The sequence below is a fragment of the Ipomoea nil genome, unplaced genomic scaffold, assembly GCF_001879475.1.
Source record: "Ipomoea nil cultivar Tokyo-kokei standard unplaced genomic scaffold, Asagao_1.1 scaffold1043, whole genome shotgun sequence".
Classification (NCBI taxonomy): Eukaryota; Viridiplantae; Streptophyta; class Magnoliopsida; order Solanales; family Convolvulaceae; genus Ipomoea; species Ipomoea nil.
Window position 1 is genome coordinate 1,789,673 of NW_017617471.1, and position 18,302 is coordinate 1,807,974.

At 34.1% G+C, this 18,302-nt stretch overlaps 2 protein-coding genes and 2 long non-coding RNA genes across 4 annotated transcripts; 1 reads left to right on the forward strand and 3 right to left on the reverse strand.

Annotated features, from left to right (window-relative positions):
• Window positions 1-2,169: 2,169 nt before the first annotated feature.
• On the reverse strand, window positions 2,170-5,542 carry LOC109181116 (F-box protein At3g08750-like). Its single transcript, XM_019330870.1, has 3 exons — window positions 4,736-5,542; window positions 2,411-2,505; window positions 2,170-2,323 (listed from the first exon to the last, which is right to left on the reverse strand). The coding sequence occupies exons 1-3, from the start codon at window positions 5,540-5,542 to the stop codon at window positions 2,170-2,172; spliced, it is 1,056 nt and encodes a 351-aa protein (XP_019186415.1).
• A 976-nt stretch (window positions 5,543-6,518) lies between these two features.
• Window positions 6,519-11,307, reverse strand: LOC109181483. The gene is made up of 3 exons (XR_002054206.1): window positions 11,240-11,307; window positions 9,851-9,853; window positions 6,519-6,557 (listed from the first exon to the last, which is right to left on the reverse strand). It is a non-coding gene; the product is annotated as an uncharacterized LOC109181483 (long non-coding RNA).
• A 2,024-nt stretch (window positions 11,308-13,331) lies between these two features.
• LOC109181480 (ribonuclease S-4-like) lies at window positions 13,332-17,231 on the reverse strand. The gene is made up of 3 exons (XM_019331268.1): window positions 16,941-17,231; window positions 16,777-16,851; window positions 13,332-13,675 (listed from the first exon to the last, which is right to left on the reverse strand). The coding sequence occupies exons 1-3, from the start codon at window positions 17,220-17,222 to the stop codon at window positions 13,364-13,366; spliced, it is 669 nt and encodes a 222-aa protein (XP_019186813.1). The 5' UTR covers window positions 17,223-17,231; the 3' UTR covers window positions 13,332-13,363.
• LOC109181482 lies at window positions 14,045-15,663 on the forward strand. The gene is made up of 3 exons (XR_002054205.1): window positions 14,045-14,368; window positions 15,020-15,175; window positions 15,561-15,663. It is a non-coding gene; the product is annotated as an uncharacterized LOC109181482 (long non-coding RNA).
• Window positions 17,232-18,302: the final 1,071 nt, after the last annotated feature.

Below are 18,302 nucleotides of genomic sequence, written 5' to 3' on the forward strand. Positions count from 1 at the left end.
TCAGAATACGAACACCATCGTCAAACATCTGATTATATACCAACAAATGTGCACCCAAATTCCAAATTCTCATTGGGTGGGAATAGTGATTGCTGCCCTCCACTCTTGCATATTTATTCCACCCAATAATATTATTATGTTCATTCATTATCCAAATTTCAATATAATTCCCGCGGGCAATACAATAACTTATCAAAGCAATAGTATCTTTCATAGCCGAAATGGCTGCCAAATCCATTTCTGGTAACTCAATCTTCCCGAAAGTCTCATCATCAAAGTCAAACCAAAGCAAATGGTTTTGCTCTTTATTTTGATCTTGGACCGTGCAAGTCCAATAATGCTTTCCTTTTAAATACAAATTACTACCAGTATTATTCACATAAAAATTAATGCCCAAACTATGACTAAATCTTTTCCAACCACATGAATTGTTACCGTCTCCGCTACACACCATTACGATTGGATCGGGAGTAGTCCAAATCATGACAACCTTTCCAGTCATGTTGGAAGAAAGCCCAAATCCAATTGCTGTACAATTTGGATCAAATCCGTCTAGTGTCTCCATATTTTGCAAATTCTTAATTTCTCCGATGGCCGGATTCCATATAGAAATATCCCAAACATAATTGTCAACACTTATTTGAATGCGGGTAACCAAACAAAACATACCATCAGCATACCTTATATAACTTATGGGTGAAATTGGGAAGGTAAAGCCTGCACATCCAATCTCATCACAATCTAAGTCTTTGAAAACGAAACCAAATCTTCGATCCTCGTCCCGACCCGGCATATGATGCTCGAAAACAACATAATCTCTTTTGCCTCGACTAATTTCAAAATGCTTGTGTTTGAAATGATGATCATTTTGTATCAAAGAATAAAAGAATTTACAAACACATTTAAATCGCATAAGTGACTGTACCGGTAACCTTGCTAGAATCTCAATATGCAAATCCCTAGAATTTATGCAGTTTTCCATTGTTGATTGATAGATGTTTGAAATGGTGGAAGTGGAGCTTTTATTTGGGTGGTTTCGTATGGAATGGCTAAACAACAGTATAGGGTTTCTGGGGTGGTTATCGAATCGTGGGGTTATGTATGTAATTTGTAGTCTCCTATAGTATGTGGTTTCTGTTTTTTTTTTTTTTTTTTTTTTTTTTTTTTTTTTTTTTTTTTTTTGAAACAAAAGGAAAAAATTAAACTTCATTAATAGGTGGTTTCTGTTTTTATTTACTCCGTATATTTAATTCTTTTTTATATTTTAAATAACTATGAGAAATGATTTTTTAAAAAAAGGGGATTTAGGGTGTAGTATATATAGTTGTAATGAGTAATTGATATAATATAAGTGACAAATTAATTAACATGCCTACCTGCTCATTACATTGCTCTAGTTATTTATACAATCTTTTACTGCTTTGACCAGTGGTTACAAGCCTTAGCATTTTCATTTTTACATTTAATTTGGGGCAGCTGATTGTAACACATGCACACATTCATAGTTTGCTCAATTTCGACTTATGTGTATGGAGTAGAAATAATAATAATAATAATAAAACATAGTAAATTTAACTGATCTGAGTGTACATATAAATGTAATATTGTTTTTAAAATGATTTGAGACTTTCACTATAAACAAAAGGAGGATGCTTCCAATAATTCCAACTAGGGTTATAAATGATCTTCTTTTCTTGAGTTATCAAATCATACGAGCTGAAGTGTTTCACATCACGAACATCATCGGTACCAGGAAGTTGAAGTGTGTGACCATATACCAACAAATGTGCACCCAAATTCCAAATTCTCACTGGGAGGGTATACAAATTGCCGAACTGCAAGCTTGCATATTTATTCCAACTAATAATATTATTATGTTCATTTATTGTCCAAATTTTTACCTCATTCATGTCAATACCGCAACTTATCAAAGCAATAGTATCTTTCATAGCCGAAATGGCTGTCCATGAAGAATGTATTTCTGGAAACTCAATCTTCCCGAAAGTCTCATCATCAAAGTCGAACCAAAGAATTTGATTTTGGTCTTTGATCTTGCAACTCCAATAATACTTTCCTTTTAAATACAAATTACTATGCTCATCATCTACATCAGAAATGTCCAAACTATGATTAAATCTTTTCCAACCATATGAATTATTACCGTCTTGGCTACAAACCATTACAATTGGATCGGGAGTAATCCAAATCAAGACAATCTTTCCCATCATGTTGGAACTTGGAAGACAGCCCAAATCCAATCATTGTTGTATATTCTCGATGATATCCGTCTAGTGCCTTGGTATTTTGCAATTTCTTAATTTCTCTAGTGGATGGATTTCATATAGAAATATCCCAAACATACTTGCCAAGACTAACGTAGTTAAACAAACAAAACATACCATCAGCATACCTTACATCACCTATCCCTGAAGTTGGGAAGGTTAGGTCTACACATCCAATCTCACCAGAGTCTGATTCTTTGTAAACTAAACCAAATCCTCGATCCTTGTAAAAATTATGATTAAAATGATGAAAAATCACATAATCTCTTTTGGCTCGACTAATTTCAAAGTGCTTGTGTTTAAAATTATTATCACTTTTTATCAAAGAATAAAAAAATTTACAAACACACTTAAATCGAATGAGTGACTTTACCGGTAACCGTGCCAGAATCTCGATGACAACATCCCTCAAAATTATGCAGTTTTCCATTGTTGATTGATAGATATTTCAAATTGTGGAAGTGGAGCTTTTATTTGGGCGGCTTCGTATGGAATGGCTAAACAACAGTACGTATTAGGGTTTTTGGCGTGGTCATCGAATGGTGGGGATAGGTATATATACAAGACAATTGGCAGATTGTAGTCTCCTATAGGAGGTGGGTTTTGTTTTTATTTACTCCGTATATTGATATCTTTTTTATATTTTAAATAACTATGAGAGTATTTGCATTTGTGCGATGCGCGGAATGAATTTGTTGTAATATATTAAGAATATATGAATTGATATATAATTATTTAAATTAGAACATCAAAATTATATAGTGAAATTAAAGATATGGTTTGGATCGTTTATATATTTTGATGTTATCATTGCTTGAATTTGTGCAAATAATTGGTCAAATTAATAGCAAATGTCTAGATGTACGCATACGGTGCTATAAATTTGAAGATTTTATTTATCATTATTTAGAATTTTTCATAAATTAGGCAAATGTGCTCGTTCTCTAACAACTCAGTTATAGAAATGAATTGGTATCCTTATTCATTTGTATGGAAGATATATATTTTTGTCTAGATATATAACCTCTTTGTAGACGACATTGGTAGTGATAACACAATCTTGTTCATCTTCGTCTAGAGCTAACACCTTCAATCCATCAGGACGAATTACTTGGATTAAAATATATAATGGTAGAATATTACTCAATTAGTTATCCTTTTATATTTTCAGTCAATTAGTGATATCACATTCATTTTCAGCCAATTATTCTTTTTTAATTTCAGTCAATTAATCAATTAGAATATCAAATGCAGTGATATTTTTACCTAGTTTTCGTTCCATTTTTAATTGATGATGTAGATATTATTATTGAAATATTTCCGTTTCATTTTTAATTTACATTTACTATTGTTTAAAATATGCATTTACTATTGATAATGTAGAATATTATTATTGAAATATGTTCCTCCAATTTTTAATTTTCATTCCATTTTTAATTAAAATACAATGATCTGACCATTTTTTTTTAGTCAATTGTACTGAGTAATTGAAATTGTACTGAGTAATTGAAATCAATACAAATGACAAATACATTGCTCTAGTTATTTATACAATCTCGCTCTGTGTTCCAACTGCCTCCTCATCGACTAGGTTGAATGTCTCTTGTATCAAGGCGCTGGCCGGCCGCCTAGCGTATCAACATAATCGGGTGGTCTAAACAGTCGTGGACTGCCTAAGTCAACTAGGCTGCTTAGTAGGCCAATTAACTATTATTTTCTTCTAGTGATTTTTTTAAATGGGTTGTGTCACTCAAAACGACGTAATTTTTTTTTTAAAAAATAAAAATTAAAAAAATACACAAGCCCCTTAGCAGTGCCTAGCAATTATTTCAACCAATTTTTTCAACCATACTCTAGTCGGACGCAAGATTAATTTTGCAACACAGTAACTACCTATATATTATTGCAGTCATGATCATCCTCACAGCACAGACATATTTTGGCTGAAATTTCTCCAGCAATGCCATCTTTTACTGCTTTGACCAATGGTTACAAGCCTTAGCATTTTCATTTTTACATTTGGGCAGCTGATTGTAACACATGCACACATTCATAGTTTGCTCAATTTCGATTTATGTGTATGCAGTAGAAAAAAACAAATAAAACATAGTGAATTTAACTCATCGAGTGTACATATACATATAATATTGTTTTTAAAATGATTTGAGACTTTCACTATAAACAAAAGGAGGATGTGATGAACAAATTTCCCAATTAACGTCATAAATAATCTTCTTTTCTTGAATTATCAAATCATACGAACTAAAGTTTTTCACATTACGAACATCATTGGTGCCAGGAAGTTGAAGCGGATGATAATCATGTACCAACAAATGTGCACCCAAATTCCAAATTGTCAATGGGAAGGTATACAAATTGCTGATGATCTCCAAGCTTGCATATTTATTCCAACTAATAATATTATTATGTTCCTTCATTGTCCAAATTTCTACCTGATTCATGTCAATATTGCAACTTATCAAAGCAATAGTATCTTTCATAGCTGAAATGGCTGGCCATGAAGAAGAATGTATTTCTGGAAACTCAATCTTCCCGAAAGTCTCATCATCAAAGTCAAACCAAACAATTTGATTTTGGTCTTTGATCTTGCAACTCCAATAATACTTTCCTTTTAAATACAAATTACTACGATGATCATCCACATCAGAAATGTCCAAACTAGGACTAAATCTTTTCCAACCACATGAATTATTATCGTCTAGACTACAAACCATTACAATTGGATCGGGAGTAATCCAAATCAAGACAACCTTTCCTATCATGTTGGAAGACAGCCCAAATCCAATCATTGTTGTATACTCTCGATGGTATCCGTCTAGTGCTTTGATATTTTGTAATTTCTTAATTTCTCTAGTGGATGGATTCCATATAGAAATATCCCAAACATAATTGACAAGACTAACGTAGTTAAACAAACAAAACATACCATCAGCATACCTTACATCATCTATCCCTGAAGTTGGGAAGGTTAAATCTACACATCCAATCTCATCAGAGTCTGATTCTTTGTAAACTAAACCAAATCCTCGATCCTCGTAAAAAGTCGGCTTATTATGCTGGAAAACCACATAATCTCTTTTGGCTCGACTAATTTCAAAGTGCTTGTGCTTAAAATGATTATCACTCTTTATCAAAGAATAAAAGAATTTACAGACGCACTTAAATCGAATGAGTGACTTTACCGGTAACCGCGCCAGAATTTCGATCACAACATCCCTCAAAATTATGCAGTTTTCCATTGGTGATTGATAGATATTTCAAATTGTGGAAGTGGAGCTTTTATTTGGGCGGCTTCGTATGGAATGGCTAAACAACAATACGTATTAGGGTTTCTGGCGTGGTTATGAATGGTGGGGATAGGTATATATACAAGACAATTGGCAGATTGTAGTCTCCTATAGTAGGTGGGTTTTGTTTTTATTTACTCCGTATATCGATATCTTTTTACGGCACATTTGGTTCACATAATGAATTTAAAGGGAATAGGAATACTATTCTTTAGGGAATAGGAATATTATTCCTCAGGGAATGGAATAGGTAAGAAATAGAATATGAATTGTATTATGTTGTTTGGTTGACTGAAGGAATAGACTTTAGTAATTGTATTCCAGTGTTTTGTTGGTTAAAAAAAATAGAAATGAAATAGGTTTTAAAGACATAAATACCTTTATACAAAATAATAATAATAATAATAATAATAATAATAATAATAATAATAATAATAATCTTAACTATAATAAAGCTATATGGTTTGGGAAATAATTAATGTTACAATTAATGTCACAACATCGTTTATTAAAAAAAAATCACAACATTTGAAAAATAAAATAGCTATATATATTATATAATCATATAAAAATGTACTTTTAAAAAATAAAATAGCTATATATTATATAATCATATAAAAAAATATGTTCAATTAGAGTTTAAATTTACTCATACAAAATTTGAAATTTGCTTTCCAAATGTAATTATCTTAGTTATTATTCGTATTGTGAAAATTATAATATAGAACGAAATACAATTAAGAATAAATCAATGTTATTATGTAAAATCTCTCTATAAGTTTATTTAAATATGCACATAATTAGAGATTATATTAACCATACAAAACAACATAATCTCTTTTGGCTCGACTAATTTCAAAATGGTTTTGTTTGAAGCCATGATCACTCTTTATTAAAGAATAAAAAATTTACAAATGCACTTAAATCACATAAGTGACCTTACTGATAACCTCGCTAGAATCTCAATCTGCACATCCCTTGAATTTATGCAGTTTTCCATTGTTGACTGATAGATGTTTGAAATGGTGGAAGTGGAGCTTTTATTTGGGTGGTTTCGTATGGAATGGCTAAACAACAGTAGGGTTTCTGGCCTGGCGTGGTTATCGAATCGTGGGGATAGGTATACTCCATATATTTATATTGCTTATATGATTTTATTTTGATGATTTAGACTATCCTTATCGGGACTTAAGATTCCTGCGTTTTTGCCTACAAGATTGTAAAAGAGTAAATAATGGTGATTCAACAGCTTACTAGGTGATCGAAATGAAAGAATTTGTGCTTAGTCAAGTTCTTACAAAGAGCTACTTCACAAGAGGGTGAAATTCTTGCGCTATAATAATCATGTCTGATAAAGAAGTGTATTTAGCGTGGTAGAGTTTGAAGTTGTCTTTCAGCATCCACGAACCTTTAATTTCCTACGTAGATGTTTTGAAGATTAATTAAGTTGGTGTATTTGGCTGCGGCCTTTTTGTGTATGTAATTATGTCATACCAATCCCTGTAATCTTGGTGAACATTTAGTGGCTGAATTGAACTGACGTGAGTTGCTCTGCAGACGTAGCAGTTTATGTTCTGAATTGCGGGCGTTACCAATTGCTGTCCCTGGTTCCTTTATATACATGCATGTCTTTTATTTTGTCCGTTCATTGTATTAAAATCAAACCTAATTTAAGATAAGTAATTGATTTTTTTTTAAAAATTAAATAGAAACTATTTAGAAGCCACTTACATTCAAGATCCACGATTCTTTTACAAACCTCAAAGTTAGCCTAATCACCTTCAAACTATCTTGCAAAAAGTGTGTTGGTAACAATTTACAATTTTCCCATGCATTTACTTAACAATATGAAATCGCTTTAAGACTAGTTAGTTCAAATTTTTATCTATCACTAAAATATACCATTGAGAGAATTACTTACTAAGTACAGTCTTTATTCTAATTGTTATAAAAAAAAATCTTTAAAAATCTATTCATTAAAAAAACAAAACAAAAATTGAGGGTATTAATTGAATTAACACTGAAAATAATTAGTGAATAACGAATGTAAAGACAATAATGAAGAATTTTATGAAAATGTAATTGCATAGAACAAATATTGTATTGAGTAATTGAAATCAATACAAGTGAAATTAAAATTAATTAACATGCCTACATGTTCATTACATTACTCTAGTTATTTATACAATCTCTATAACGGACACAATCGCTGCTCTATGTGTTCCAATTGCTTCCTCATTAAGTAGGTTGAATATCTCTGGTCTAGTGTTGTATAAATCGCGCCTAGACGTCAGTCGGCTTTCTAGCGTATCACCATAATCGGTGGTCTAGGCGATTGATTAGGCCGCCAAGGCACTGACTGCCTAAGCCAACTAGGCTACCTAGTCAGCCAATTAGTTATTGTTCCATTTTGTTGATTTTTGTAATTTTGAGTGAAATAATGTTAAATCATTTTTTTTTAAAGTCAACCATTGAGTTGTATTTATAGATGAATCAAAATAGAGTCAGGAGGGACATTGTCCCAGTACATCGGTAATGTATAATTAAAAGCAGTTGCTGCTAAAGTATGAGCTAAAGTATTATGCGATCTAGAAATAAAATTAACCGAACAATAATCAAACATATTTAAATAGGTTCTGCAGTCTTCCAGGACGTAACCAAGATAGGATCGTGTCTTAATAGTAGCTGACGACAAATAAGAGAGTAGTGTCTGACAATCTGTAAAGAGGTTAACTAATTGTTCCCCCCGGGGTCCTTGAGCCACGATAATACCTATTTGCATGCCATAGCCTCCGCCATAAGCGGTGAAAAGCAACTTTGCGGAGGTGCACAAAAAGCTGATATATAGTTGCCAGTGTGGGTGAACAATACTGCTCCAGCGGTGGCCGTCATGGACGACGGGTGATATCCGGCATCGATGTGACACCGTCTTGGTTAGGGTAGATGATCTTCGGCATGTTGAGGTGGCGGCTGTTGTTGCATCAATACGGCAGCGCTGGCTGGTAACGTAACTTGTGGCGGTACCGTGGGATGTTGGTGGACGACATTCAGCTGCTCCCTCTCGGCAGTAGCATGTAGGCGCTGCCACGCCTTCATAACAGCTAAAGTCGTGGTTAACACTTTCTTGGGCATTGGTAGATAAGCATTCCACACCGCTTCGTTCCGGGCCCTCCAAATATTGTATAGTATCGCAGCTGCAAACAATATTGCATCAGAATCTAGAACATCTAACAATGTTCCAAACCATTCATAAAAAAACATTTGTCACAATTTGGGGGATTGGAAGGCTAGATTGGCTCCATATGGCTTTTGCATAGTCACACAACACTAATGAGTGCATTATATCCTCATGCATTAAACCACACATTGTGCATGTTGGATCAAATTCCACCCTCTTTATAAGCAAGTTAGTAGTAGTGGGTAAGATATTACTCATAGCTCTCCATATGAACATTTTTCCATTTTGGTGGTATCTTGAGGTGCCATAGGGTGTTCCATTTATCAAAACCCATGTTAGTATTATAGGTGTCCACTATAAGCCTGTATCCATTCTTAACCGAGTAGCATCCATTTGGATCTCCATACCAATACCAAGTGTCCTCATAATCCGGGGAGATGGGGATCTTTAAGATTCTAGGTATATCATTTGGGTGAAAAATATTTGCTAAAATGTGGGGATCCCATGTTCCAGTTGTTTGGTCAATCAACCCTGCAACCTTACTATCTACTAACTGTAATGGCATCTCAGTTTGGACCATAGGATCCAACTCATCCTGGAGCCAAAGATCCTTCCATATTAAAGTCGATTCACCATTCCCAATACGTCGTCGCACCCCACTGGTAATTAATTTTTTAGCAGCCATAATACTCCTCCAGCAGTAGCTAGGATTATTCCCTATACTTGCCTCAGAGAAAGTTAGTTTAGGGTAATACCTAGCTTTATACACACGGGACACCAATGAGTCAGTATTTGTTAGGAAACGCCAAGCCTGCTTCCCCAACATAGCCAAATTAAATGCCTTCACATCCTTGAAACCTAGGCCTCCATATTTCTTGGGTACACACAATTTATCCCTTGGCCTCCAATGTTAAATCGTTTAAACCCTAGATTTTTTAAGTTAATATTTAATATTTTAGTATTAAATATTAAATTAAATTATTAAATAATTTATAATTATTATTATTATTTTAACAATAAAAAAATATTTAAACAATTTTTTTAAAAATAAAAAATATTAGGCGCCTAGGAATTTTTTCAACCATCTAGTTCGGGGGAGGAATGCCATCTTTTACTGCTTTGCCCAGTGTCGCTTTCATTGTCCCACCAAGCTAACGTTACAAGCCTTAGCATTTTCATTTGAACATTTTGGCAGCTGATTGTAACACATTCATAGTTTGCTCATCAATTTAAATTTATGTGTATGCAGTGCATATATGGTGTAGAGAGGGGTATATGCAACTTACTATCCAATTTTATTATCAACATTCACGGATACATGCGGTAGGGAAAAATAACAAATAAAACATAGTGAATTTAACTGATTGAGTGTACATATACATGTAATATTGTTTTTAAAATGATTTGAGACTTTCACTATAAATAAAAACAGGATAAAAATAATTCCAACTAGCGTTATAAATGATCTTCTTTTCTTGAGTTACCAAATCAAACGAGGTGAAGTGTTTCAAATTACGAACCTCATCGGTACCAGGAAGTTGAATCGTCTGATGATATACCAACAAATGTGCACCCAAGTTCCAAATTGTCATTGGGTGGGAATACGCAATGCTCTCCATGCTTGCATATTTAATCCACCTAATAATATTATTATGTTCATTCATTGTCCAAATTCTAATCATGTTTTGATTCCCCTCAATATAATAACTTATCAAAGCAATTGTATCTTTCATAGCCGAAATGGCTGCCAATGAATGTTTTTCTGGTAACTCAATCTTTTTGAAAGTCTCATCATCAAAGTCAAAACAAAGCAATTTATTTTGGTCTTCGATCATGCAACTCCAATAATGCTTTTCTTTTAAATACAAATCACCACAACTATTATCAACATAAGAAATGTCCAAACTATGATTAAATTTTTTCCAACCACGTGAATTATTACCGTCTTAACTACAACAAACCGTTACGATTGGATTGGGAGTAGTCCAAATCATGACAACCTTTCCTGTCATGTTGGAAGAAAGTCCAAATCCAATTGCTGTATAGCCTTGATCGGATCCGTCTAGTTCCTTGGGTGCGTTGACATTTGGCAATTTATAAATTTCTCTAGTGGATGGATTCCATATAGAAATATCCAAAACATAATTGTCAAGACTAATTTTAAGGTCGGTAACCAAACAAAACATACCATCAGCATACCTTACATCACATATGGGTGAAGTTGGGAAGGTCAGGTCTGTACATCCAATCTCATCACAATCTGATTCTTTGTAAACTAAACCAAATCCTCGATGTTGGCCCCAACGTGGCATACGACGCTTGAAAACCACATAATCTCTTTTGACTCGACTAATTTCAAAGTGCTTGTGTTTGAAATGATTATCACTTTTTATCAAAGAATAAAAGAATTTACAAAAACATTTAAATCGCATGAGTGACCTTACTGGTAGCCGCACCAAAATCTCGATCACAACATCCCTCGAAATTATGCAGTTTTCCATTGTTGATTGATAGATGTTTGAAATGGTTGAAGTGGAGCTTTTATTTGGGCAGTTTCGTATGGAATGGTTACAACAGTATGGTTTCTGGCGTGGTTATCGAATGGAGAGGATAGGTATATATACCACACAATGGGCTGATTGTAGTCTCCTATAGTAGGTGTATTTTTTTTTTTTTACTCCGTATATTTATATCTTTTTTTATATTTTAAATAACTATGATAAAAGATTTTTGAACAAATATCAATTTTGGTACTCCGTATATTTATATTTTGAACAAAAACGTTTTTAAAATTAAATTGACTTAAAATATTAGCGGCGGAAATAAGCAACCGCCACGAATTAATCGTCCTTATATGTCATTAATTAAGTGCAAGCTAAGGCTTTTGCATCATATCATATGGCTGGTTTGTCAAACAAACCTAATGAAATGAATGCATAATAATCCAAAGGTGGTTGGTTAGAGTGTTTCTCTCTCTAGAAAGAATTCTCTCTAGAGTGCCAACGTTCCTCTGATTTGTTTGTCCGGTGACCTTCGAAATTAATTTTTGTTTGTTCACTGGAAATCGTCTTTTGGTTTCAATGATTTTGATATAATATGGATTTTCAGATTTTTTTATTTGCTTTGCGAATTTCTATACTGCTTTGTCGTTAGTCCTTGGAGTCTTCGAACAAGACAACTTTGGTTTTTTTATTTTTTGTTTCTTCTTGGATTTTATGCTATAGACGAACGGCCAAGTCAGAATCTCTTTTGTGCATGGGCGTTGACTTTTCAAACGACGTGGATTTATGGATTTTCCGGTGATGTATGCGACGGCGATGACTACCCGGAACCCGATGGCGACTGCTTCCAGCGGTGGTCTCATTCCGGTCGTCCTGCTTCGATTTACGGTGGTTCATGGGATGTGGTCGCCGATGGTTTATGTTCCGGTGGTAGCCTCCTCCGGCTGTTCAGAAGCATGGTGAAGGCCGCAAGATTCATTCGTTGGGTATCCATCTTGGTGTTTCCGGCCATGGTGGGGTGGTCTATGTCCGTTTTGGTAGTGTTCTTGGTCTATATCTCCGGTGAGTTCATGAGATTTCCGGTGAACGTCATGGTGGACGGCGGAGCTCCGATGGTTGATCGTCGCTGGCTTGGTATGGTAGGTTAATAAGGAATAACCGATGATTGGACTTGTTTGGCTGTTTTTAGTTTTAATGGATTGTGTAATCAGGGGTATGCCCATATTTACATCTCCTATTTGATGAATGCATAATACTCATAATTAAAATCTAAACAAAAAATGTGACAATCACAATAAGTTTCATTTAAAAGGAATAGTCATTAACGAAAGAGAGGTAAGTTTTGAGGCATTAATACCGATATCCATCTTCTATTACCTCAACTCCCAATCTTCAATAATTGCACCGTACCCATCAAACATTTTACACATATTTCAATTATTACAACTCAAGAATTATCTTCTATTACTTCAACTCGATCACAATCTTCAATAATTGCACCCATCAAACATTTTACACATATTTCAATTATTACAGCTCAAGAATTTTCTTATCTATGTAGAAGCTAAGAGAGTGTTATCAAGTTATAATTTTGACTAGTATTAGTTCGATCAGTTTGTTTAAAAAAAAAAAAAATATTCACTATATATAGAGTCTGCACAAAGTAAATTCCGTCTTATGTAAACCAACCTAATTTAAGTTACCCATGTCATAATAGATTGATTCAAATCAAGAAGCTAAGAATGGTAATTAAGATTCGAACTCATGATCTTAATTATAATGCATGACACGTTTGGAAGGTGATGATGTGTTAATTGTTGATAACCCAAATGACCATCTAAACACTGCGTGCCAATAATATTTGTGAACCTTTTGGAAATGTGCATCCACTCCGATCCGATGGATACAAGTAGCCATATTGAATATCCGTGTGGGCAGATTTCTAAGTCTCCGATCGCCGATTGAAAATGCTTCATTTGATTATATTATTAGTATTCACCGTCCATATTATATTAAAAAAATATTCTTTAAAATAAATATAAGAAAATGAGAATGCAAACCATAAATAATACTTTTATTTATTTATTTGACTTATCACAAATAAATAATATTACCGATACACTTGTCTTCAGAAGTATTACAACGCACTATATTCATCCCTAATTGGTCATAACAAATTCTTATCTCAATAAGATAAGTATTAAGGCATATGAGTATGATATCTTTATTACCTAATGCTGTTTTAAGTGCATTCCGGATGGTTGCAGCAGGTTGAGGCTTTGCGCCAGGAACTACCTTGGCAGTTGCTAAAATAGTTTTCAGGTTATGTGCACCGTGTAGGGCGAGTCCCTTTCGCAGGTAAGCGTTTTGATCCAAGAATCCTCCATGTTTTGTCCGCTCATGAGCACTACTGGAAATCTCGCTATTTCCGTCCAACATTTCCGTCCAACCGTAAGTTGGTCGGTATTTTAATAAAAAATTCAACTTTCTATCGCAAAAGAAGGGTGGACGGAAAGTTGGTCGGAAGTTCCGTCCAACATTCACGCGTTGGACGGAAAATCCGTTCAACATCCGGTGTTGGAAGGAAATTCTGTCCAACCTGTAGTGTTGGTTGGTAAACTCAAATTGATTAATAGGTAGAAATTAAAAATGGTAAGAATTTTAATTTCCGTCCAACATATTATTGAACGGAAATTTAGGAAATAAATAAAAATAAAACCCTAGACGTATAGTACCCTCCAAACATAGATCTAAGCTCTTCTCTATCTCTATAAGCTCTGGCGATTGACGACTATTATTAGGGTTTCAAATTACCCTTCGTCTTCAGCAGTTCATATCGTTGCGAATTCACCACTCCAAAACCCTCGCTCCACCTTCTCCAGCCCACGCGAAAACAACCCCAGCACCCCACTACCGCAGCTCTCCATTCTCCCTCGCTGTCATTCCCACAGCGCCGCCGTCGGTCGTTGTCCCCACAGTAGTCGTCGTCGCTCGTCGTCATCCTCTTCTCGTCGCACAACCGGTCCAGACGGAGGACCGAAGCTCACGCTCTATCCAAACCTTCCTTTGTCTGTTTCATTGGCGGCCTCTACTGCTAAGGTGAGACTTTTTCTCTTTTTTTTTTTTTTTTTTTTTTTTTTTTTTTTTTTGTTCTGCTTTTCTAGGGTTTCTGTTTCAGTTTTATTTATCTTTTTATTTTTGAGTTTTGTTATTACTGTTTTATTTTATTTTATTTTTGCTCTTTAGTTTAATTCGATGTTGCCGATATATTTGATTTTGGTGTCGCTTATTGATATCAAATTTGATGTTGCTGATTTATATTAGTTTTGGTGTTGCTGATCGATTTTATTGTTGATGTTGCTGATCTATTTTGTGTTTTTTTTTTCTGATGTTCAGATCTAATCGTTAAAGTCTGCTATCACCATTCTGATTGAATATAAACCAACCTAGAGTTTACCTTAGATAAACCAGCTTGATTCCTGAATTGGGGATTTAGAATTTTACAAATAATTTTCCATGCTTCCTTTATGAAATCTGTTCTAATGCGTCGAATCCGTATCCTCCACTCTTTCTCTGTTGTATTTCTTTACTGGTTCTATGTGTTTTCATGAATTGCCTCCTCATTAGTGTTCCTGCCTTCCATTCTGCTATCTGCAAAATCCTAATTCCCATTCTTAAACTTATTGGTTAGACTTCTGAGCCAGGCTTCATAATTTTTCTCAAACCTTTAATTAATGGGGTTGGGTGCAGTTGTGACAGTGAAAGACCCCAGGGAAGCACAGATTATTCTTGGTGGGGTGGAAGAAGGTGGGTTTGATGTTGTTATTGCAGATGTGCACATGCCTGAGATGAATGGATTTCAATTGCAGCAGCAAATCACCACTCACTTTCAACTGCCTGTTATTTGTGAGCTAGTTTTTAATAACTCTCTTTTATTTATATATATATATATATATATATATATATATATATATACTTTAAGATTTGGACTAGCTATTGCTATTTGAACACTGTTAAACCAAAATATGTTTCATTGATCAATACTTTATGCTCAAAACAAATATGTTGAATTTGTAATTCTTTAAAGATGAAATTTCTACTCGTATCCAGCTTCTGTCCTCTTAACTTTTTATATAATTTTGCATGCTACATACTGTGAAAAGGAGGCCAAATTATTACATGACTACTATTCTTTCTTTCTTTTTTTTGGTGAGAACATGACTACTATTCTATTTCTATGCATTTTGAGATGGAGGTCTTTTAACACTTCATATTTGCTCATCACCCACAGACTCTAGCTTTGCTATTAAGTGTGGTGGTCAAGAAATAACATCGTTTAACCAGATAGTGTATGAGAGGGATAATGAGACTCTTGGTTCGGCAACATATTACATGACAAGCACTGGCAGGTGGGCTGTTAGTAATGTTGGACTGCCCTTTGATAGCAGTTGGGCTGTTAGTAATGTTGGACTCACCTTTATTTATCTCTATTTTTAACAACCCTTTTGTTTTACTGAGAAATGGGAATTAAGCAGATAAAAAGAAAGAATGTTGTTGCAGTAATTTGTTTAGGTCCTTATTCAAGTTTAAAATTTCTCCCATTTTCATGGCGGTGTGCTTGTGTAAGTTAGTTCTCTTATGCTGATGTTGTGTCCATTAGTTCTCTTATCATTGCAAATAATACTTGATGAAATGTTTATCTCAGGTTGCTTATGATGATTTTGTTGATGTTGGATCATTTGCAGTTGCAAGAGAGAAAATACTTCTAAGTTTGTTTTTCCAAGTGTTGTTTATGTTTTCTGTATGATTTTTGCATTTTGAAATCTATCACGGTCTAATTTTGGTGAAGGTCTACATTTGATCAAAGTCATTGAAGAAGAAGGTTGTGGATGCTGCATTGATCAAAGCCATTGAAGTAGTGTCGGATTTGAAGGCTTATTTAGGTGCAGCATACTTAAGTAGTATCAATTAAGTAGTATATATTTTCATGACTTTTTTTTTATGAACATGACAATAATTTTTGTTGTAAAGAATTTTGATGTTTAAATATATTTTCAATTTGAAATTTAGTGTGTTCAATAATTTGTTGATGACATATAATTTATTTACAATAGATATAAATAAAATTTTGGTAATATAAAAATAATAAAAACATTACATATGATTTAAGATTTTCCTACCAACCGTTGGAAGGAAAATTACAAAATATAATAAGATTTCTGACCAACGCACATAATTGGACGGAATTTCCGACCAACGCACAAGGTTGGACGGAAATTCCCACGTTTTAAAAATGGTGGGGTACTTGCCGGAATTTCCGTCCAATTGTTGTTCGTTGGACGCTATTTCCGACCAAAAGTCGTAGTTGGACGGAATTTCCCACGGAGGTTTTTCCGAACGTTCATTTTGGTCGGTATATTGGACAGAAACATCGTTTCCGACCAATATATCGCGTTTTCCGTCCAATATTTGTTGGACGGAAAACGCGAGATTTCCAGCAGTGGAGCCCAGAAGAGGCTATCATCTTGCTGCTCCAAACCCGGCCAATCCTTCACCAATTGGCTCCGCAATTTTGCATCAATCTATACAAACAAAGCAAGCTAAGCAATTACTAAAATAAAATAAAATAAAAAAAGTTTAATTATTTCATATATTATATATATAAACTCACAATTTTATCATTCAACGGCGGGAGCCCTTTAACCGGTGGTAGGCTGGTCCATGATTGATCGTGCGGCCAAAGGCCGTGAATGGTGAAGTGTTGAACAATTTTATTAGGTATACAGGCCTTCGTTTGACAGTAGCCATTAGGCCAGGTCAATGCGAATTTGAGGCCTGTCAAAGTGGGTGTGGGTGGCGGTGGCGGTGGAGCTTGTGGATTGGCATCTATGGCAGTTTGAAATGCATAGACGGGAGTGCCTAGGAGGCACAATGTCATCAATGCTTGTAACATTATATTATATTGCTTCTACGTTACAATCCTCTTGGAACTGATGAGCGGGCCTTTATATAGTGTGAGAGTGTTTGTTTTGAGTCGATTTCCAACCAATAGTGCTGGTTTGTTTTGAGTCGATTTCCAACCAATAGTGCTTTTTTGTTTTGAGTCCATTTCAACAACAGTGCTACTCGTTTGTTTTGAGCCGCTCTCCCAAAAACAGTGTTTAATTTGTTGCTTCCTATTCGCACACCTCAAATTTCTTCGTTTCTTTTCTACTACTTTTGTCACATTGTCTACCCTCAAAACTCAAAACACAACATGCTCATAGATTCACGTCTTATTATGAATTAACGATGAGGTACAAACTTTAATTTATACACCTACTAAGGTATTATAAAATTTCATAACACAAACACATACAAATTTTTATATACTTAATTACTTATTTTTCAAACGTACAAAATTTATCACAAGAGTATTTCTATCATTTTTTTTTTTTTTTTTTTTTTTTTTTTTTTTTTTGTTCAAGTTGAAGGGGTTAATGGAATTGGTACGTTTTACTTCATTTTCAAATTACTTCAAAGTGTTAGTGGTTAACGATTTAAAATTTTGTAGAGCCTCCTAAAATGTCCATGTATCTGGACGTTATTATATTCTTTTTAGTGCATAAGTTGTTGTGTAACACCTTACCTTCAATTCAAATGCACATACAACAATTATATTATTAGTGCTTTTTAATTTGTAATTTGGCTAGCTATTAATTGATTATAAATTATTGGAATTGGTTTGGCGTTGTTTTCATAAGGTAATTTGGCTATTATAAATTATTGGAATTGGTTTGGCGTTGTTTTCATAAGGTAACTGTTTATTGTTTATGTAGAGGAAATAATTTAAGGTTGACTTGTGTACGTAATACAAAGGAGTGAGTCGGGGTTTATTTAGTGCACACCATCGGGTAATGATTATTGATTTTTCTTATCATCCAAAAATGGTACATCCCTACAACCCAAAGTCATCCCAAGAGCACGTATATAATTTTTTGTTACAAATAAAAATTAAAATAAAATAGAAAAACAAAACCCTTAAAAATTTTAG